At 36.6% G+C, this 17,749-nt stretch overlaps 1 protein-coding gene across 1 annotated transcript in view; it reads left to right on the top strand.

The window, feature by feature from the left end:
• The window catches only part of GLIS3 (GLIS family zinc finger 3), a 501,883-nt gene that overhangs the window by 373,015 nt on the left and 111,119 nt on the right, over positions 1-17,749 (top strand). Inside the window, exons 5-6 of the mRNA XM_040244340.1 lie at positions 4,559-4,720; positions 8,722-8,832. Of these exons, the coding sequence (XP_040100274.1) occupies positions 4,559-4,720; positions 8,722-8,832 (273 nt within the window). The remainder of the gene's footprint in view (positions 1-4,558; positions 4,721-8,721; positions 8,833-17,749) is intronic.

Below are 17,749 nucleotides of genomic sequence, written 5' to 3' on the forward strand. Positions count from 1 at the left end.
ATTAACAAAGTGGTGCAAGCTAAGTTTCTCTGGATTTGAGGCAACTTACACTTCTTAATTAAGGTTTGTTCCTTGCAAACAGCCTCAGTTAAAGAGATTTTTCTCAGAGTAAGGCTTCATGCAGTGCCGTATTTTCAAACCCATGAGATTTAAAGTTCTGTCACTTCATGCATTGTTCTTGTGTGTGTCTGTAGTCACTGAAATGTGCAATTGGAAAATAATGGCTCCCCTTCACTGCTTTTTCTCAACCGCAGAATGTAATAGGTGCTAGAAACATGGGATGTTTTGTTGGTCAAGAGGTCACTGAGGGAATTTTTAGACATGCCTATTCAGAAGTAGAATCTGCTTGGCAACAGATTAAATAGTTAAGAGCTTAAAGAATCTCTAGTATGAGACTGGCATTCTGGAATATTGTCTCATTTGCAGCACATATGGAGATAACCTTGCTTTATCCTGGGTTCGAGATGTTTCTTTTTAGTCCAGGGCTGCTGCAAGCCCATATGACTCTTGCCCCAATTAGAAATGAGTGAATTCTGCAAGACATTTTGCTTCTGTCAGGAGATTGTCTTGAGAACAGCAACAGTGAATTACAATGTGAATTTCATTCCAAACTCACAGATACATGGTAGCCTCAGAATCTCCTAGAGGGCTCCTTAACACTCAGATGTCTGGGCCTGCACGCCCCAGGTTTCTGTTCTGTAAGTCTGAGTTGGGCTACAGAATTTGTGCTTCTGACGGGTTCCCAAGGGTGTGACAATGCTTCCGATCTCAAATATATCTTTGAGAATCATTGCCAATGCCTCATCAGTATATGACCTGCCCAGCCACATGTAATGATCTTGATTCCAGATTCCCTTGAGTAAAACGTGAGTCTTAATCCTTTTGTTTCTCTCATTGTCTATCACATAGTGCCATGCTCCTAGGGCTTACTCAGTGTTTGTTGGGGAGGAAAATAAGAATGCTATTGAGATAAAATTACCCATCTGTACCAGACCCTTTTCCCACCACCACTCCCTCAAACATTACCATTCTGCATTTGTCTTTCTCTTTGTTCTGCTTTTCCTCCTTCCACTACTCCCTTGGATTCTGAGAGTTTGTTTGTTGTTCTTCTCTAATCTTTCTATATTTGGCCTGTGTTTGATGCACAGGCAATCTCAGGCCTGATGATCCATTTATGTGTCACTGGGCCTTAGATTCCTGGCTCCACAGCCAGTCCAGGAAGGAGATATCCAGTGACTAAGATATTGGTCAGTTTTTGTGAAGGAGTTGGTTCGATGACACAAGCAATTAGGTGACAATTTGGACCTTAGATCTCAGGATAGACTTTGCACTTTAAGAATCTTGATGAGAAAGTATGTAGCCAAATTCAAGGAAATTCTCCTGGGGTTCCTGCTTTCCTTTACATTTAGATGTTTCTTTATAAGGTGAGACTCATTAAAGATTTTGAAAACCTGAAAAAATGTAGGTAGAAAACAAGGCAGCCATTTACTCAGGTACCCAAAACATCCAGTTTAGGTGTATTTTGTAGCAATCGTATATAGTTCTACCAAAATATTAGTTTATTTTTAATGTATTTGCTTTTAATTGAATTTATAATCTTAGGGTAAAATTGCCTGAGGGAGAGGAAATACTTGTTTGAATTACAGGTTCATTTCCATCATGAATGATAATGAATCCACAAAACGGTTTGCTTTCAAGTTTCATCCAGATACCCTTAGAGAAATAAACGGGTCCTATTTTTTCTTCTTGTAGAATTGTTAGTGTGGCAAGTTCAATCAGATGTTATTCTTTGCATATTCTTGTGATGGGTTTGTGTTAGTTCCCTCATGGAGCCATTTATCAGTTCTTCAGCATTTCATTTTATTGGTTTGGGTGGGGTTCATGGTTTCTTCTCAGTGAATTTCTTCAGTAAGAGCGAGTGGGTAATGTTTTTATGAGCCCCCAGTATGTGGGGTTGCCTTGCTCTAGCCTTTATTCATTCAACTCAGTGGGATCAAATCCCTTCACTCCTTAATCTTTTCTCCTGAAAGTAGTATAATGCCCATACACATACTACAAAGACTTTTGCTTCTGGACTTCACTGTTACAGAGGAAACATTTGAGATCAGCTGGATTTGGATGATTTTGCTGATAATCTTTTTGTTGTCATTTTCAATCTGGGTGCTCATATTTTCCTCCGTCTTTGCTATTTAAAAAAAATGGTCATGATGTTATGAGATATAGTTCATTTTTCACTGATTTGCTTGGAATGCAGCAAGCTCTTTGGTTTGATCATTGCTTCTGTTAACAATAATACTAGCAATTTTCTGACTTTGAACATTTACATGGACATTTAACTAGAGAGACCTTGGGAATGCTAGTCTACATTTAGTTTACATCTGATGAAGTAGGCAGTTGGAATTAGTTCTGGGGCATCTTTGGGATCCTGTCTAGTGACTCTGTGGTAGATCCAGGGGTCTTATTTTTCTGGTGCTCACAGAAATCTCATTAAGCTATTCTAAAATGATTCTCCACTCCAGTGTTGGTTCTGAGATAATGCAGGCTTTTCTCTGATCAAGATCTCGGGTGACTATAGAAGATAGTGGATGTTGGGGCCTACTCGGATCTGGGTATGCACCCCTATAAAATGATGCCCACCCTGCAAAACAACCTTGCTAGGAACTGGGCTACAGGCTTGAAGTGTCCAAAACCATAAGCTCATTTTAGACCTAAGCGTGGTCTATCAGGTGATTCCAAGACAAACTGAGTTACAGCAGAAGTGGACACTGAGTTGTCATTCAGAGTGAGCCTTGAAAACAGAGGTTCAGTGGGCAGAGGCCGCTTAGCCATGAATTGGGGGTTATTTTTGAGCCCCTTGAGTCTCAAACATGAGAAGCAGTTGAACACCTGCAGAAATAAACACTTAACTCCTCTCTCCCTCTAGCAATATAACATTATATGCCTTTCATTCTTTTGAAAAGTAGTTGGCTTTGTCAGCAATCATCTTCTGTTCAGGCTAAATTTACTTTTATGTGAAATAGAAATCAGGAAAACACTAGAATTATTTTAAGCAAAATATCAAAATTGAAATAAACCAACATATGTCTGTGAAACATGTATAACTCTCAATCAAAAATAAGTACAACTTTCATAAATTTCTTAAAATATTCTAGCATGCAAAATCTAGACAGCTTATTTAAATAGATGGTATTGTGACATATTTAGTTATTCTTCCTCCTTTGTTCATCCTCTACGTAAAGGTAAAAATTGAAATAACCAAAACCTGACCCAACTCTGGTCACCCCTTCATGAATAATGTACTAATCTGTTGTATTGATAAAAAGTAAGAGAATCGAGGAATTTGATAACATTTCTTGCAGTAAGTTTAAGTTATACCTGCTAATTTTTAATGTAAACTGTTTTCAGTTTAACGTTCTTAACTTCTGTTCCCCTTACCACCCCTACGTTCCTCTCTAAAATGTAATGCTTCTTAATTGCATTAAACATATTATGTTTTGTTTTTGTAGTTTTTAAATTACAGTTTTCCTTGCACTGGGAACTCTAATGGCATCAAAATTCCTGAAGGGACATATATATTCCAGGGCTTAGCACCAAAGAGAAAATTAAAGGATAAACACCCATCTCACATTTATGCTTTGTATGTAGGCATTCTCTAACATGTTTTCTGTTAGACTGTCACGCCAAGGATTGAAATCACTTTGACCCTCTCTTATAGTAGCTGATATTTTGCACACAGAAGATAGTAAGTAAATGTTACCATCAATAAATATTACTGACAAACCAATGAAACATTTCTTAAGATCTTCAACTTTTCGTTTACAATTCTTCTCTTCAAGAATCAGATAACAAAGTTTCTTTAAAAATAGAGATAAATAAAACTATAACTTTATTTGGAATGTGATTTAGTACTAGATGGATTGTCTTCTTGTTCCTTTTTAAAAGCATGTTAAAAACTTTATCTCATTAGGCTTGGCGTCACCCTATATATTAAAAAGGTCAGTCTTGGAAGTTGAAAACCACTTAAGATAGAATTAAGAAAGCTTATTATCATAATGATTGAGCAGACACATGTCCTTTTCATCTCTGACTCTTGGGCCTTCAATTTCTTTTTTTTCTCTCAAACATCACTCTGATTCTTCTGTTGTTGTTAGTTTATTAGTTGTAAAAAGTTTCTTCCTTCCTGATTCCTTCAATTTAGACCAATTTGGAAATGGAAAAGTGTGTTAATTTTTTAACAAATCTTTAAGACATGCTTTACTGTATTTTTATTAACCAAGCCAGATGGCTCACAGCAAATTTTCTCTGACATAAGTAATCACAAAAATCAGTTTGGGACACAAATCTGGTATGGAAAGTGGCAAGTATATTCAGTAGAAAAATGCAGTTCACACAAACATATGGATATTTTTACAAGTAATACTGTTACTATTTGGATTTCATTTTATTTTATTTTTGTTATAGGCTAAGAACAAACTAAGGACATTTATTTTCCCTGTCCCCCACAACCCCAAACATTCAAGGTCCTTCTCAGCAACCAAAAATTATTTTCTTTTTGCAGTTTGAAGGTTGCAAGAAGGCCTTTTCGAGGCTCGAAAATCTCAAGATTCATTTGCGGAGCCACACAGGCGAGAAGCCGTATTTGTGCCAGCATCCGGGCTGTCAGAAGGCATTCAGTAACTCCAGTGACCGCGCCAAGCACCAGAGGACACATCTGGACACTGTAAGAATGGCAGGAGCTTTCCAACTTCCAGCCTCAAGTCCCGGTGTGAGGAAGCGCCCGTTTGATAGTGGGATGGTGAAGGTGTTTGCTTTATGACTTGCAGGTTAAAGGGACAATGCCAAGGGCAGCCGTGAAACCTGGTAAAGAGCCAGAAGGGGCCCTGTTTGGTTCTTTCTTTTCCTTTTTCTATAGTAACAGGTTTTCCTAAATATTACAGCTGCTGGGACAAAAGGGTTCATATATAAAGCAGAAGCACTTTAGGGGCTGTTATATATAACAGATTTTAGTACAGAGAATGACTGCTAGAGACTGGACCTTAAAATAAATATTCGGATATCAAGATATACTAAGATAGATAAGATACTCTATTGCTAGAAACAGGAAGCACTTTTTTTCTCCTATTTTAGTTCTTTTTTTCTTGACATAAGAACGTTGAGACTGGCCTGCTTTTTGAAAGTGAATCTGGCCTTTGCTTTAGAAACCACCTGGTATTTTCACCTTCAAGTGATCTAAAAAGAATCAGCAAATCTATCCCAAGGGTCCCGTTTCATCATTCTTCCTCTGTGTTAACAGCCACATATCTACTGACATACAACCTATGAGAACAATTTATTTTCATTATTATGCTTTAATTCTCCTAGTGCTGAAAGATTGTGTTCACTTGCTAATGCCCTTTCCATGACTCTGTCTTTTGTTTTCTCAATTATGTTGATTGTCCTCCTTTGCATTTCTCAGGTTTTGATGTCATTTTTTTTACATGAGGCTAGGTGGACTATATGTAATTTTAGTTCACTTAACAAAGCCATCAGGGTAAATGTATTATACACACCACAGATCTCTTATCCCACATTCTTGCAAGTAATGTATTCATGACAGTACTTTTTCAGTGTTAACATTCTGATGTCTATTATTAAACTACTTCAGAATTTGAATTTTGAAAAGATACTGTTATTTCTACACACCTTCTCATACATATTTAAGATTCTTCTGATGTTATAGCTGACATATTTATTAAATTTTATATTAGTCACTATTAGTCATATTGATAGCAGTCATTTTAGCTATATGTCACATAACCTTTCTAAACAGAATTATATCCTAATATACATAATGTGATGGTTTGCCTAGTAAACATCTGAAATATAATTAGAGTAATGTGGCTATAAGATGGACCCTTTCTGTTCTAGCTGAATCGAATTCAATGAATTTAGGACCAACAGAATGGAATATTAAATGAATAAATTTGGTGAATAGCAGTATTTTTTAAAAGTAGAAATAGGAAAGAGAATAAATTATGTTTAAATGCCCTATTTTGTATGTCTAAAATGGTCTTGGTAGAATCTTATAAATTTTACAATTTGTCATTAAACTTTATCATGGAAGAATGAACATTCATGAGACAAGATTGTCTTGAGAAATTGCTTCTACTCTAGCTAGTTATCTGGAGTTTGAAAGAACTATTGTGAGGCTAAGTGTTATGGTTCTACAATACCCTTCTTTGCTTGGAGCTAATTTTAGCTAATCAAACCAAGAGCATTTTCTAAAGTCATTTTGAATTTAAAAAATCCCTTTGGAAAACTTTTGAGAAAAGCTACCTAAGATAATAATTTCATGATTCAGTTCAGTGCAGTAGCTTTTAAAACTTAACTGTTTTTTTTTTTTAAGTATTTCTCCATTAAATCTTTTAAAACCATCATTTTTTTCTTTGAAATCCAAACTACCTTCTTGTTGCTTGAAGAATTTATTATTAAAATTTAGGTCCACATTCCCTTTCATTAAGTACTCCTTATGCTAATAACTCCTTATGTTAATACTATCAGAATTTTAGATAAAGTATCTTGCTTCAATTAAATGGATTCTTTACTTCTAGGAAAATGATTTGCCCATAAAGATGACTGAGTCCATAATTCTAACCCTGGAAAGTGTTACTAAATCATTTCTCTATTAGCATCTCAATGTCTAAACAGGGGGAATAATTTTATAGTATAAATGGAAAATAATGAAGAATATAGTTTGATGAAATGTAACATGCCATTTAAAGCTTAGGTAATCTGAGTTAAAATGACCAGTACACTTGTACCACTTAGACCAATCCTTGGCATTGCTGTTTTGGCATACTGATCCCAGGTGGCTGATAACAAGGGAGAGAGTGAAAGCTAGCCGGGAGGAATGGTCAGTATTCAAGCCTTTTTCAAGAGTATCTCAAAATCAAATCCAAAATGACATTAACCATTTCTTATCTTTCCAACCCAAGTAATGGTGACTATTGTAATAATAATGGCATCAGTTTATATAATGCATTAATATTCCCCCCAGTTTTTATGTACAGCATCTCTAATGCAAAACATGAACTTATGTGGTCATAACATGACCGCCAGTAAAGATGTTGGCTTATTTTCCCCCAGGCAGGAAAGGGAAGACTAGGGGAAAAAAACTGTGTGAACCCAGGAAAGATTCCCAGGTTAAAGAAAACCTTTGTTTACCCAGTGGAAACGTCTTGGCAGATGACTTCAGCCCATAATTGGCTCATCATTTTGCAGAAACTGTGACTTATTGAGAGGCTGGTTCATCCATTGTTCATTGTTAGATCCCTGATATGTGATACAATGTCTAGCACATTATGGAAGCAAAAGAGCTGCTGAGTGATTCATTCATTCAGTCAGTCAGTCAATGAACAAACACATCAGATAATCGAACTTAGAATTCAAATTAGGATTGTCAAACTAAATTATATATTCATGACTTTATCTTGTTCTTGGAATAAAAATTAGCAACAATAGCAATAAGAAAGTGAAACACATATATGGTTTTTAGAAAGCAAATAATATAATTCACACAAATGTTGGCCTACAAAATGACAAGCAAGTGCATGAAAACAGGGACAAAATATAAATAGTAAGGAAAACAACCTGAATTTTGGGGGGAGTGGGGTTGGTCGGTAGAATAGCATGTTTCTAAACTGAGAACTCTATTGTAGAGACAGTTTCAGTTCTCTTCCTCACATTTCACTTCATGTAGGCACAAATTTAATATCTCACCAGATGAGATACTAAGTAGATGAGTGACAGCAAATACATCTTATAAACGCAGTTAATCTTGTAGGGTTTTTTTTTCACTTCTTAAGAAAGTTTTTATTTATTCTACAGTATAAAAGTCACATTCTTAAACCTTTGGTTTGAATTTAGTTGTTACAGTAGGAATAGTTGCTAAAATTTGAATCAATGTGTAATGCTCTCATTCAGTCATTCCTAATTATCATGTACCAATCACCAGGGTCATAAAAATAAAAAAGATTCTAGACTCTGTCTTGGGCTCCACACCTTACATCTCTCAGGCGCATGGGCGAATTGGAATAGCCAGAACTTGTTTTCTTTCTCATCGTGCTCAGCCATGAACTTATTCACCTAATCTAGGCTTAACAGCAGGACTCCTCTGCAACTAATAATATTAATGTTTCTTTGGCTGATTTTTCATGCATCTGTTGTTTGAAACCTGCTGTCTTCTACTTACTTTCCACTAATTTTTCCTTTTAATTCTCTCCCTCTCTCTTTCTGAATCAGGTTTCTTCTGAAACATTACCAGTCTTTTCTGGACTTTTCTACAGCTTCTTTATACCTGAACTCTTAAAGAATATGTGTTTCCTAATTTCTGACAGTACCAGAGATTGTTTTCAGGGGAACATAATTGTAAGTATGACTGGAGATACTAATAATTTTCATATTGAAAAATGCCACAGGAGGTTTCGTGGCAAGAGGGCATTCTGTAGTAGTCTCTTGAAAATCTTTGAAGATAAGCCATCTCTTTGTTTCTTGAAAGTTTATTCTTCTCTTTGCCTTGATGCAAACTTACTGGGCTTTCTAATTAAAATGCATGAGTATCACATAGCAATTCACATCAATCAGTTGGTAACAGTTCATGCTCTGAAGTCAATAGTCTTTGAGTAAATCTTCCTCAGTTACTTTTATGATTTAACTACAGCTCTTTCTTTCTTTCTTATTTAGAAACCTTATGCTTGTCAAATTCCGGGATGTACCAAACGCTACACAGACCCAAGTTCCTTAAGAAAGCATGTGAAGGCACATTCTTCCAAAGATCAGCAAGCAAGGAAAAAGGTAATTTTAAGTGAAAATTTATCCAGCCAGGAAAAGCACATTTAAATTCCTCTTGCAGTACTGGGAGCTTCTGTGGGACATTGGTTGTCCTAATGCTTCTCAAAGTGTAACATATTTTTGACTCTGAGTAGAGAAGTCTTTCATGAAGTAGTAGCAAGGCTGTGATTTTCATAATTGATGTAATCAGATATGAATTTCTGGGGAGGATTTGTATAATAGAAGTTGATGAAATTAGTGAAAGTCACCAAAACTGGAAAGTAACAAAATTAAGTCCAAATTGTTAAAGAAAATTGAATTGAGAAAACAACACAACAAATACTCTTTCTGGTGATAAGTGCTTAATAAATATCAATACAAAACATAAAATATCAATTGGCTAAAATTATTAGCTCTGATGAAGATGGTAGGATGAGTATGTATAGAGCATTGTTCCCTTTAAGCTTAGAAAAAACACGTTTCTTAATAGGTACTATATATGAAAGTCTGAGAAAAAAATTGAACCTAAAATCACTTTTGACATCACTGAGGGCTTAGTGCATCTCTCAGAGTTCTTAGAAGCTGTAGTATCTCTCAGATTTGGAAGAAGTGTTAAAGATTAACCTGCCAACCCACTTGACTTATCCTCCTGACTTCATAAGCAGCAAGTGGTTGACCATACTGTTCTTTAACATCTTGAGAAATAAAGAGCTTACTACCTTTCAAGGCATTTTCTTTTTTTTTTAATTTCTATTTATATAATGTTCCAAAACAGGCAAAATTTTGAAAATGTATTAGAGATTCTGATACAAGGAAAACAGTAGAAAAGTTCAAGGAAGTCATGAGCAACATTTAGTATAGTACTGGAGGCAGGGAGGCAGAGGAGCACAGTGAAGGGAGCATGCCCAGGAGGCTCACGAGGTGGCATATTGCATTTGTTAATTGTATGGTTTGAACTGTAAATATTCGTTCAGTGCAGTTCAGTGGCTCAGTCGTGTCCAACTCCTTGCGACCCCATGAGTCGCAGCACACCAGGCCTCCCTGTCCATCACCAACTCCCAGAGTTCACTCAGACTCACATCCATCGAGTCAGTGATGCCACCAGCCATCTCATCCTCTGTCGTCCCCTTCTCCTCCTGCCCCCAGTCTCTCCCAGCATCAGGGTTTTTTCCAGTGGGTCAACTCTTTGCATGAAGTGGCTAAAGTACTGGAGTTTCAGCTTTAGCGTAATTCCTTCCAAAGAATACCAGACTCTGTAAATTTTTGGAACAAAAAGTATATTCTGATTATGGCAGAAAATATGTTGACCTGACCTTGGTTTTTCACTTGTGTTTAGATGGGTACCTAATTCATTTAAGAGTCCCTCACAACAAATTTAAGGGAAGTTTAAGACTAAACTTATTTCAAGTGACTGAACACTGTTGTTCAGTTGCTAATTTGTGTCCTACTTTTTGTGATCCCATTAGCATACCAGGCTTTCCTGTCCTTCACTGTCTCCTGAAGTTTGCTCAGACTCATTTGCTCAGACTCATTGAGTCAGTGATGCCTATGATCTCCTATGGTTTTATTAAACCCTATGGCATGGTTTTCAGGTCACCATGGCGTCAAGCTAACCAGAATCTTTCATTCTTTTATGATTTATAGGGATTTAGTTCTTTTATTATGGGATATGCTCTGTAACCTTTTTGTTACTTGAGCTTTTTCTTCCTTGGGAGGTGGTTGCACAAGGCCAGTTGAGGGCTCTTATATGGAAATAATTTGGCCTCTCCACTGTCAGTTAGAAAAATGTCCAGTTAGAAAAATTTGATAAAAGTTCTTTTTTAAAATAGATATTCTTAATGGCATACAAGCCCACTCTTATAAGTCAGTTGTTAAAATTATTTATTTTTCCTCTATAAATATAGTTAAAAGTGAAAGTGTTAGTCTCTTAGTCATGTCTGACTCTTTGTGAACCTATGGACTGTAGCCCGCCAGGCTCTCTGTCCATGGAATTCTCCAGGCAAGATACTGGAGTACATAGCCATTCCCTTCTCCAGGGGATCTTCCATACCCAGGGATCTAACCATTGTCTTCTGCACTGCAGGCAGATTCTTTACTGTCTGAACCACTAGAAAAGCCCACGTAAGTATAGTTAAATCTCTTTAATTGGAATCCCAGTCAACTGATAATAGATGATCATTATCAACATGTCATAATAGATGGTCATTCAACATGGATTGGAATATGTTCCTGTATTTTAAAACAGCAAAGGAACTAAGTGAATTAATAATAAGAATAAAGTTGTAAGAAGGATGTTCAATATTCTTAAAATAACACATCATGTTTATAATGACATACTGTTAATTGCTTAGGAGGACCACTGTCAAATGGTTTTTGTAATTATCCATGTGTATCTTATAAACTTGAAATAATTAGTTGTGTTTCTTAAACAAAAAATCCTCTTGCTGAGTTTCTTCCCCCAAATCTGACCATTTTCTACCTCCAAGTTGTCCCAAATGTATGAGGTTTTACTGTATTAGCAAGTTTGTTATAAGATTCAAGAGCACCTTCATAGAGAATAACAATTGTCGTGGACATGACCGAATGTAAGTCTCACACGTAGACAAATAAGCAGTAATATGATATTCAACCCAAGAGAGTAACCTAGGTTGACAGGAGGTATGAAAACATAATGCAGTATTTTTAGGAGTTATTAATAGCTTATATTGTGCAAACACAGAGTATTTCAGCTTCTTTATAAGGGAAGAGTGGTTTTGATTAAGCACTAATTTAAAGAAGATAATCAGATCTTAAGACTATAAGTTTGTAAACAGTTTTTAAGAACCTTTAATAGACAATCTGGTTAAAAGGATATACTTTCAAGGGGCAGAATTACAATCTAATGTCAAATATTACAATATTCTCTTAATTTTGTCTTATGTAAAATGAGGTATTATCACTCCAATGATTCAGCTTTTGTTGTTCACTGTTTCCTGCAAGTGACTGAATCGGATTTGGCCAACTTTATTTGCTTAGTCCTTAGTGACAAGTTTACTGTGTTTACTTTCCAAATTTTAACCTGGCCTTTTAATCTGAAGATTTAAAAAATCCTGTGTGGATCTTTGATGGACTAATTCATGGAAATTAAAATGATGAAAGTTGCTCTATCCAATAAAAAGAGGTAATGTCACTCCCAGGAAAAGCAGTGCTAATAAACCTGAAATCAGTCAATCCACATTTTCAAACCTTGCACCGGTGTATTGGTGTATAGTATTTACATGGTAGACTGTTACTAGACCTCAGAGAGATTCTAATTACTAACTCACATCAGGGCTTGGTATTTAGAATATTTCCTGGCAGCAATGATTTAAAAAAGTAAGAAACAATAACCCTTTTAAAGCAGAATTAAGATTATTTACGACTTTAATTAAAAATTGAAAATTGGCATTATTTCAAAAAGCCTTTACAAAAATGTGAATTCATCAAAAATAACCATAAAAATTCCAAGGTGATAAAGGCACAGTGGAGTAATGGTCCCAGCCCTAGGGAATTGTTTTGTTGAAAAGAATAAAACTCTTTTCTGTCACACCCTGTTAGTCATGGACTCCTTTAATATACCCTGCCTGCCTGCCTGCCTCTAATCCTCTTTTCAACCTCCCCCTGGACACTAAATGACATTATTTTGGTCTTAACATGGCTGGCTTTATGAAGCCTTTCTCTGAAATCATGGCCAGTGACAAGCCACCCTCACCCGTAAGACAAATGTTTATTAGGAGGGGTAGAGATCTCGTAAGTGATGCCCTGGTCATGGGCATGGGGCCCTTTCCCACACCTGTTAGAGCCTACTGAAAACCAAGAACCTGAAAACTCAGCTAAATATTATTCAAGCTGTGAAAACAAAGGAAAAAGAAAAAAAGCTCTTCTGCAAAAGAATTGAGATGATTTGGCTCGTTGCATGCAGAGTAACTTTTCTCTTTGTCTGATGTGTGCACACCCACACATCCCATCAGCTGATGTACAGACTTTTTCCAGAGAATGTGCTTTGCAGATCTTGAGTCCATTAAATAGAGGGCTACACAGATAAATGAGTAGCAAAATACTCAAGTCACCAGCTATGGTCTCCAGTGAGAATAGAATTCAGTCTACAGAGCAGAAGGCAGAATCTGTCCTTCAATTTTGTCTGATAATGAGTGGGGAAATAAGAAAAAACTAAGACAATAAGCCACTTGAAATTCTCCTCAAGGCTGTAAGCTTTGTTAGAAATTTTCAGTTTCACCTTGCAAGTGCCATAAGCAGGGAGGTTTCCTTCAACTCTGGCCTGCTATCCAAATGGACTTTTAAAAAGTGAATGGAAAGAATACTTGGCCAAAAGTTAGAGATGACGTGAATCCTTTGTCCATTTCACACTTCCACAAAGATTCCAAACTTTGGGTGTGATTTATTAAATGTTTGTGAAACATTCACCTTTGACTCACTGTAGTTAACTTTCACTTTTGTGACCTCAACACTGGCTGTTTTAAACCAAGCAAGTGTAGCATTTGAAGTGTATGTGAATGCAACATGTATATGTATTTTCTACTTGGAGAACAGCTCTATATAGCTTTCTGGCTGAAATAGAATTGCTTATTTAATGCAACTCTCTTCATGTAGAACTGGTGATACTCTGGAATCTGCTCAGAGCCACCAGCACCCCATATATACTCAAAACTATAAACAATTTCATGAAATACAACATAGGCTCACCTTGTTTTGTGCAGTTGTTGAAATCTTCAAAAAGCTATGTGGAAAAAATACATTTTCCCCTAAATGAAAGCATGTATAGAAGAGTTAGTGGGACTTAACTTTTTCTATCAGTTATTTTGTGTCATCATCTACATGGCATATGGAATATACAGATGAAGTACACAGTCAGAGGTCCTCCCAGATTTTGACAGTCTTTTTTGCTTCATCCCTCCCCCTCCTTCCTTCTATTTTTTCCTGCTCAGGAATAAATTAAGAATCACTCTAACTCTCAATGGAATGTCAGTCATAGACACATATTATAGACATAACATTTCAAGATGAACTGGTAGCTTCTCTTCTGCTCACATTTAGGAAATCATATTGGAATTTGAGTAAAACTGATGTTATTACAGCAATGACATTAAAATGGCACTGGTGTGTGTGTGTGTTTGTGTTTGAGTCACTTATTAACTTTTCTACTTAACAGTTGTTGCTGACAGATTACTTACATTACACCTCCAAATGATAGTGAGACATATCACCTGCCTGAATGTCCTGATGTCTCAGGACATCAGGGTAACAGATTTCAAGAAAGGCACTAGGTATGCTTTTGTAAAATAAACAATTTCAGTTCAAAATAGTGATGCTAACTAATAACTAAATGTAAATGGGAAAAAAAAGCCAAGTTAACCCCCAGTTGATAATACTGATTTGGAGTTGAAACCAGTTGCCTGGAGACTTCTTTCTAAAGCAGATCCAATATGAAACCAGCTGTGCTTTTGAGAACATTTTAATGCTACATGATGATTGGAGCCAATGAGGGATTGAAAATTCACATTTGGTGATGAAAAGTAGAAGGGTAGAGATGGTTGTCCATGAGAGTAAATAGATAGTTAGAAAAATATTCTCTTCCTTTCTGGAGAGATCAGAGAAACTGTCTTCGGCCTTGTGAATACAGAAAAATAAATACTCGCATCTCTGAGCCTAGCTCAGTGTCTTTTTTAGCCCTTAAAGCAGTGCAAAGTGTTTTCTCTAGAACACAATCTATAGAATCTTATCAGGTAATTCTTTTAGGAAGTTTTTTTGTTATTATATAAACTTGGGAATGCTGAGTTGAATAATATTCAATGGATTCCCTCTTGTAAGAGTTCTCAGAGCTTTAGATACATCAATATTCCAGACGGAAAAAAAACATTAATTCGATCGATTTAATTCAGTATTACTTGGCCAACAAAACAATTTTCTTTTTTCTCTAGAACATCTTATCAAACTACTCTTCTGTAAATTATTTGAGAAATACATTCTCAAGTAATTTATTCCGTACAACAAATATTTATTAAGCAACTACTGTGTGTTAAGCATTGGATTAGACCCATGAATGCAAGTGTGCATAAGAAAGACATATTCTTTGTCCTCATAGAGCCAAACTATCGTGATGAAATCCAGCAATAATAAAAAAGATGAACAAAAAATAATATAAACGTAGGCAAGGAAGCAGTGAGGAAGTTGACAAGGAGGTAAAAGAGGGGGAACTGTTGAGGTGAGATGGTCAGAAACACATTCAAATGACCACTTTAGAAATGAGGAAACTATTGCCTGCAAAAAAAATGTTAAACTCTGCTTAAGTTGAAATATTGTACCTTTCTGTTTGAGCTTCTTTTAAAAGATTCTACTGCTGAGAGCATAGCAGTAGATGTCAGAATCATCTCACTTTGTTGTAGTTAAACTTTTTGGCAGCCTTTCCTCAGTTGGCGTTAGAGGAACTGGATGCTAGACAATGAAAAGCATTACTTGTATCTCCCACCTGAAAAAATGACTCAGATAGGCAGCATTTCGGGCCACAGGGTTGCAAATAGTTGGACATGACTGAAGCAACTGGGCGTCCATGCCCATGCATGAGTAGTCAGCATAAGTAGCAAGTGAGACCCTGCATCAGCTCTGGGATTTAAAAACAAGTGAGAACTAAACTTGCCCTCTTAAAGATTGCATTCCAGCCAGAGATACAAGGAGACATGTGCTCTGTGCAGTAGGAGAAGTGCTGTGATTAAAGTCACACAGAGCGTGTTTCTGGAACAGTGTGTCTGCGAGTTCCTTTGTGACTGATAGACACTCTTAAGGAGTGAAGTTTTAGTCTCTCTTATTTGAAAGAAATGGGGAGATCGATAGCGTTCTACATTGTTCTTGATTTTATCACAATTCTTTGTTATGTGTGTTTAGTTCTATTCCCCTTGAAAATTCTTAATTAGGAAAAAAAATTAGGAGTATGTGGCAGAGCTCTGGCCAACTATGTAAAGAATGAGGGCCTTATGACAGGTGCTTTAGTGAGCAGTTCAGGCTGTACAGTGCCTAGCACAGCCACCTTATAGAGATGGTTCCTAGATAATTGCTTTTTTTGATTGATTGACAGAAACCTTCCAAGCTTCTCCTTTCCTTTCTCTTATTAGATTCTGAGGATTCTTGATCAAAATGATTTTGTAATAAAAGCATTTATTTCAGACTTTCTGCTGCCTAAACGTTATGTCTTACAATATCATGACAGCTCATCAGGCCCTCCTCGGTTTTGTTCTTTGTCTCCACTTCTGAAGAACTGGTCCCTCGTGCAATTACAGCTTCCTTTGCTAGTTCTCTTTTGTTTTTCCTTTTCAGATTCAGTTGAATTTTGTCTTTGCTACCCATGAGTAATAGTTTTCTATTTGTTTGTATCTTGAGCTCTAAAGATTCATTTTCAGGTGACTTTACACAGGGGCTTGGATAAGCCTAAGGTGAAAACTTTTCATGTGGATACTGGGAAGGTGGCTGGGTCTCAAGAGTAGTTTCTGGATTGGCTGTCAGAAGGTATGGGCTTCTTTTATGCAGTACTATGAATTGCTCCTTGACTTTGCTTAAGTTACAGTCCCCCAGTTTTTCCATTTCCCCATCTTCATAGCTATCTTGAACGGCAAACATAGGGCCTCAAAGGTGAGAGGGTAACCATCTTGGTAGAAAGTGTTGTTACACCTACCTGCAATCCAGGGTGGTCTATTGTGATCAACAACAGAACAGTAATGTCCTTGGAAATATTTTTCTTTGTAAGAACTGAATATTCTTGTAGATGAAGACCTCTTTCAGTGATGACTAATAGCTAGTTTCTGTAGGTCATATGGATGCTTGGATGGTGGTACAAAAATGATCCAGAAGAAGGAAAGGAAGTTGAGACCTAAACCAGAGGGAATTAAAATCAAACTTGAATCTGCGATACTTGGTTCTATTCAGAGTTTAAACTGGGATCCATGGACCGTAGGGGAATACATGGATGAGTGGGTTCTAGAAAGTCCATGAAATCTAAGAAATTATGTAAAATGTATCTTTCTAAGGAGAAACCCCATAGATTTCACTGACTCTCCAAAATTAAGACTTCTTGATGATAAAAGAGAGAGAACCCCTCCCACCACCACCGCCATACACACACATGAAGGAACACAAGCAAACACTCTGGGAGGTGTGTTATATGTCTGTTACCTTGGTTGCAGTTATGATATCATGGGTGTTTGCATAGGTCCAAACTCATCAAGTTGTACATATTACATATGTGCAGTTCCTTGTATATCAATTATACCTCAATAAAGCTGTTATTAAAAAAATAAAAGACTCTCTGAGCCAAAAGAAATGTAAGATACCTAGTGACTTTTTCACCTGGCTTTAATTGTAATAAACCCCCACAACTTTGCCCACCTAAGAAGGATCTATGCTTCTTATGTTCTGGAGGATTGACTCCTACTTACCCAACATTTACTGTGTGTCTGATATTTTGATAAGTGCTTGTGAATGCAAAAATGGTAAGATAGGCTCCTTTCCCTTGAGGCAATCAGAGATGTTAAAGATGGATTTTGACAGGTGGTGGGCTGATTGTATAGCTGGTGAATTCAAGTGTGGGGAGTAGGGTGCAATAGATTAATGGAGAAGTCTAAAGCAATTGCACCAGATAGGATGGTATGCAGTTTTACAAGATTACAGAGACCTGGACAAGGATAGTGGCAGTTGAGAGAAAAATGAGTGGACAGGAAGTGGTGATGGATTGGATGCCAGAGATGAAGGGTAGAGTCAAGATGGTACCAGAATTTCTATTTCTAGGACTGGATGAGCAGTCCACAGGTGAAATTTCTTCTTTCTCAGGGAAACCTCAGTTCTGCTTTTAAGGCCTTTTCAGCTGATTGGATTAAAAATTGATTAGAATTGTTAATCACTTCTAAAAAATTACCTC

The sequence above is a fragment of the Oryx dammah genome, unplaced genomic scaffold, assembly GCF_014754425.2.
Source record: "Oryx dammah isolate SB20612 unplaced genomic scaffold, SCBI_Odam_1.1 HiC_scaffold_1, whole genome shotgun sequence".
Lineage (NCBI taxonomy): Eukaryota > Metazoa > Chordata > Mammalia > Artiodactyla > Bovidae > Oryx > Oryx dammah.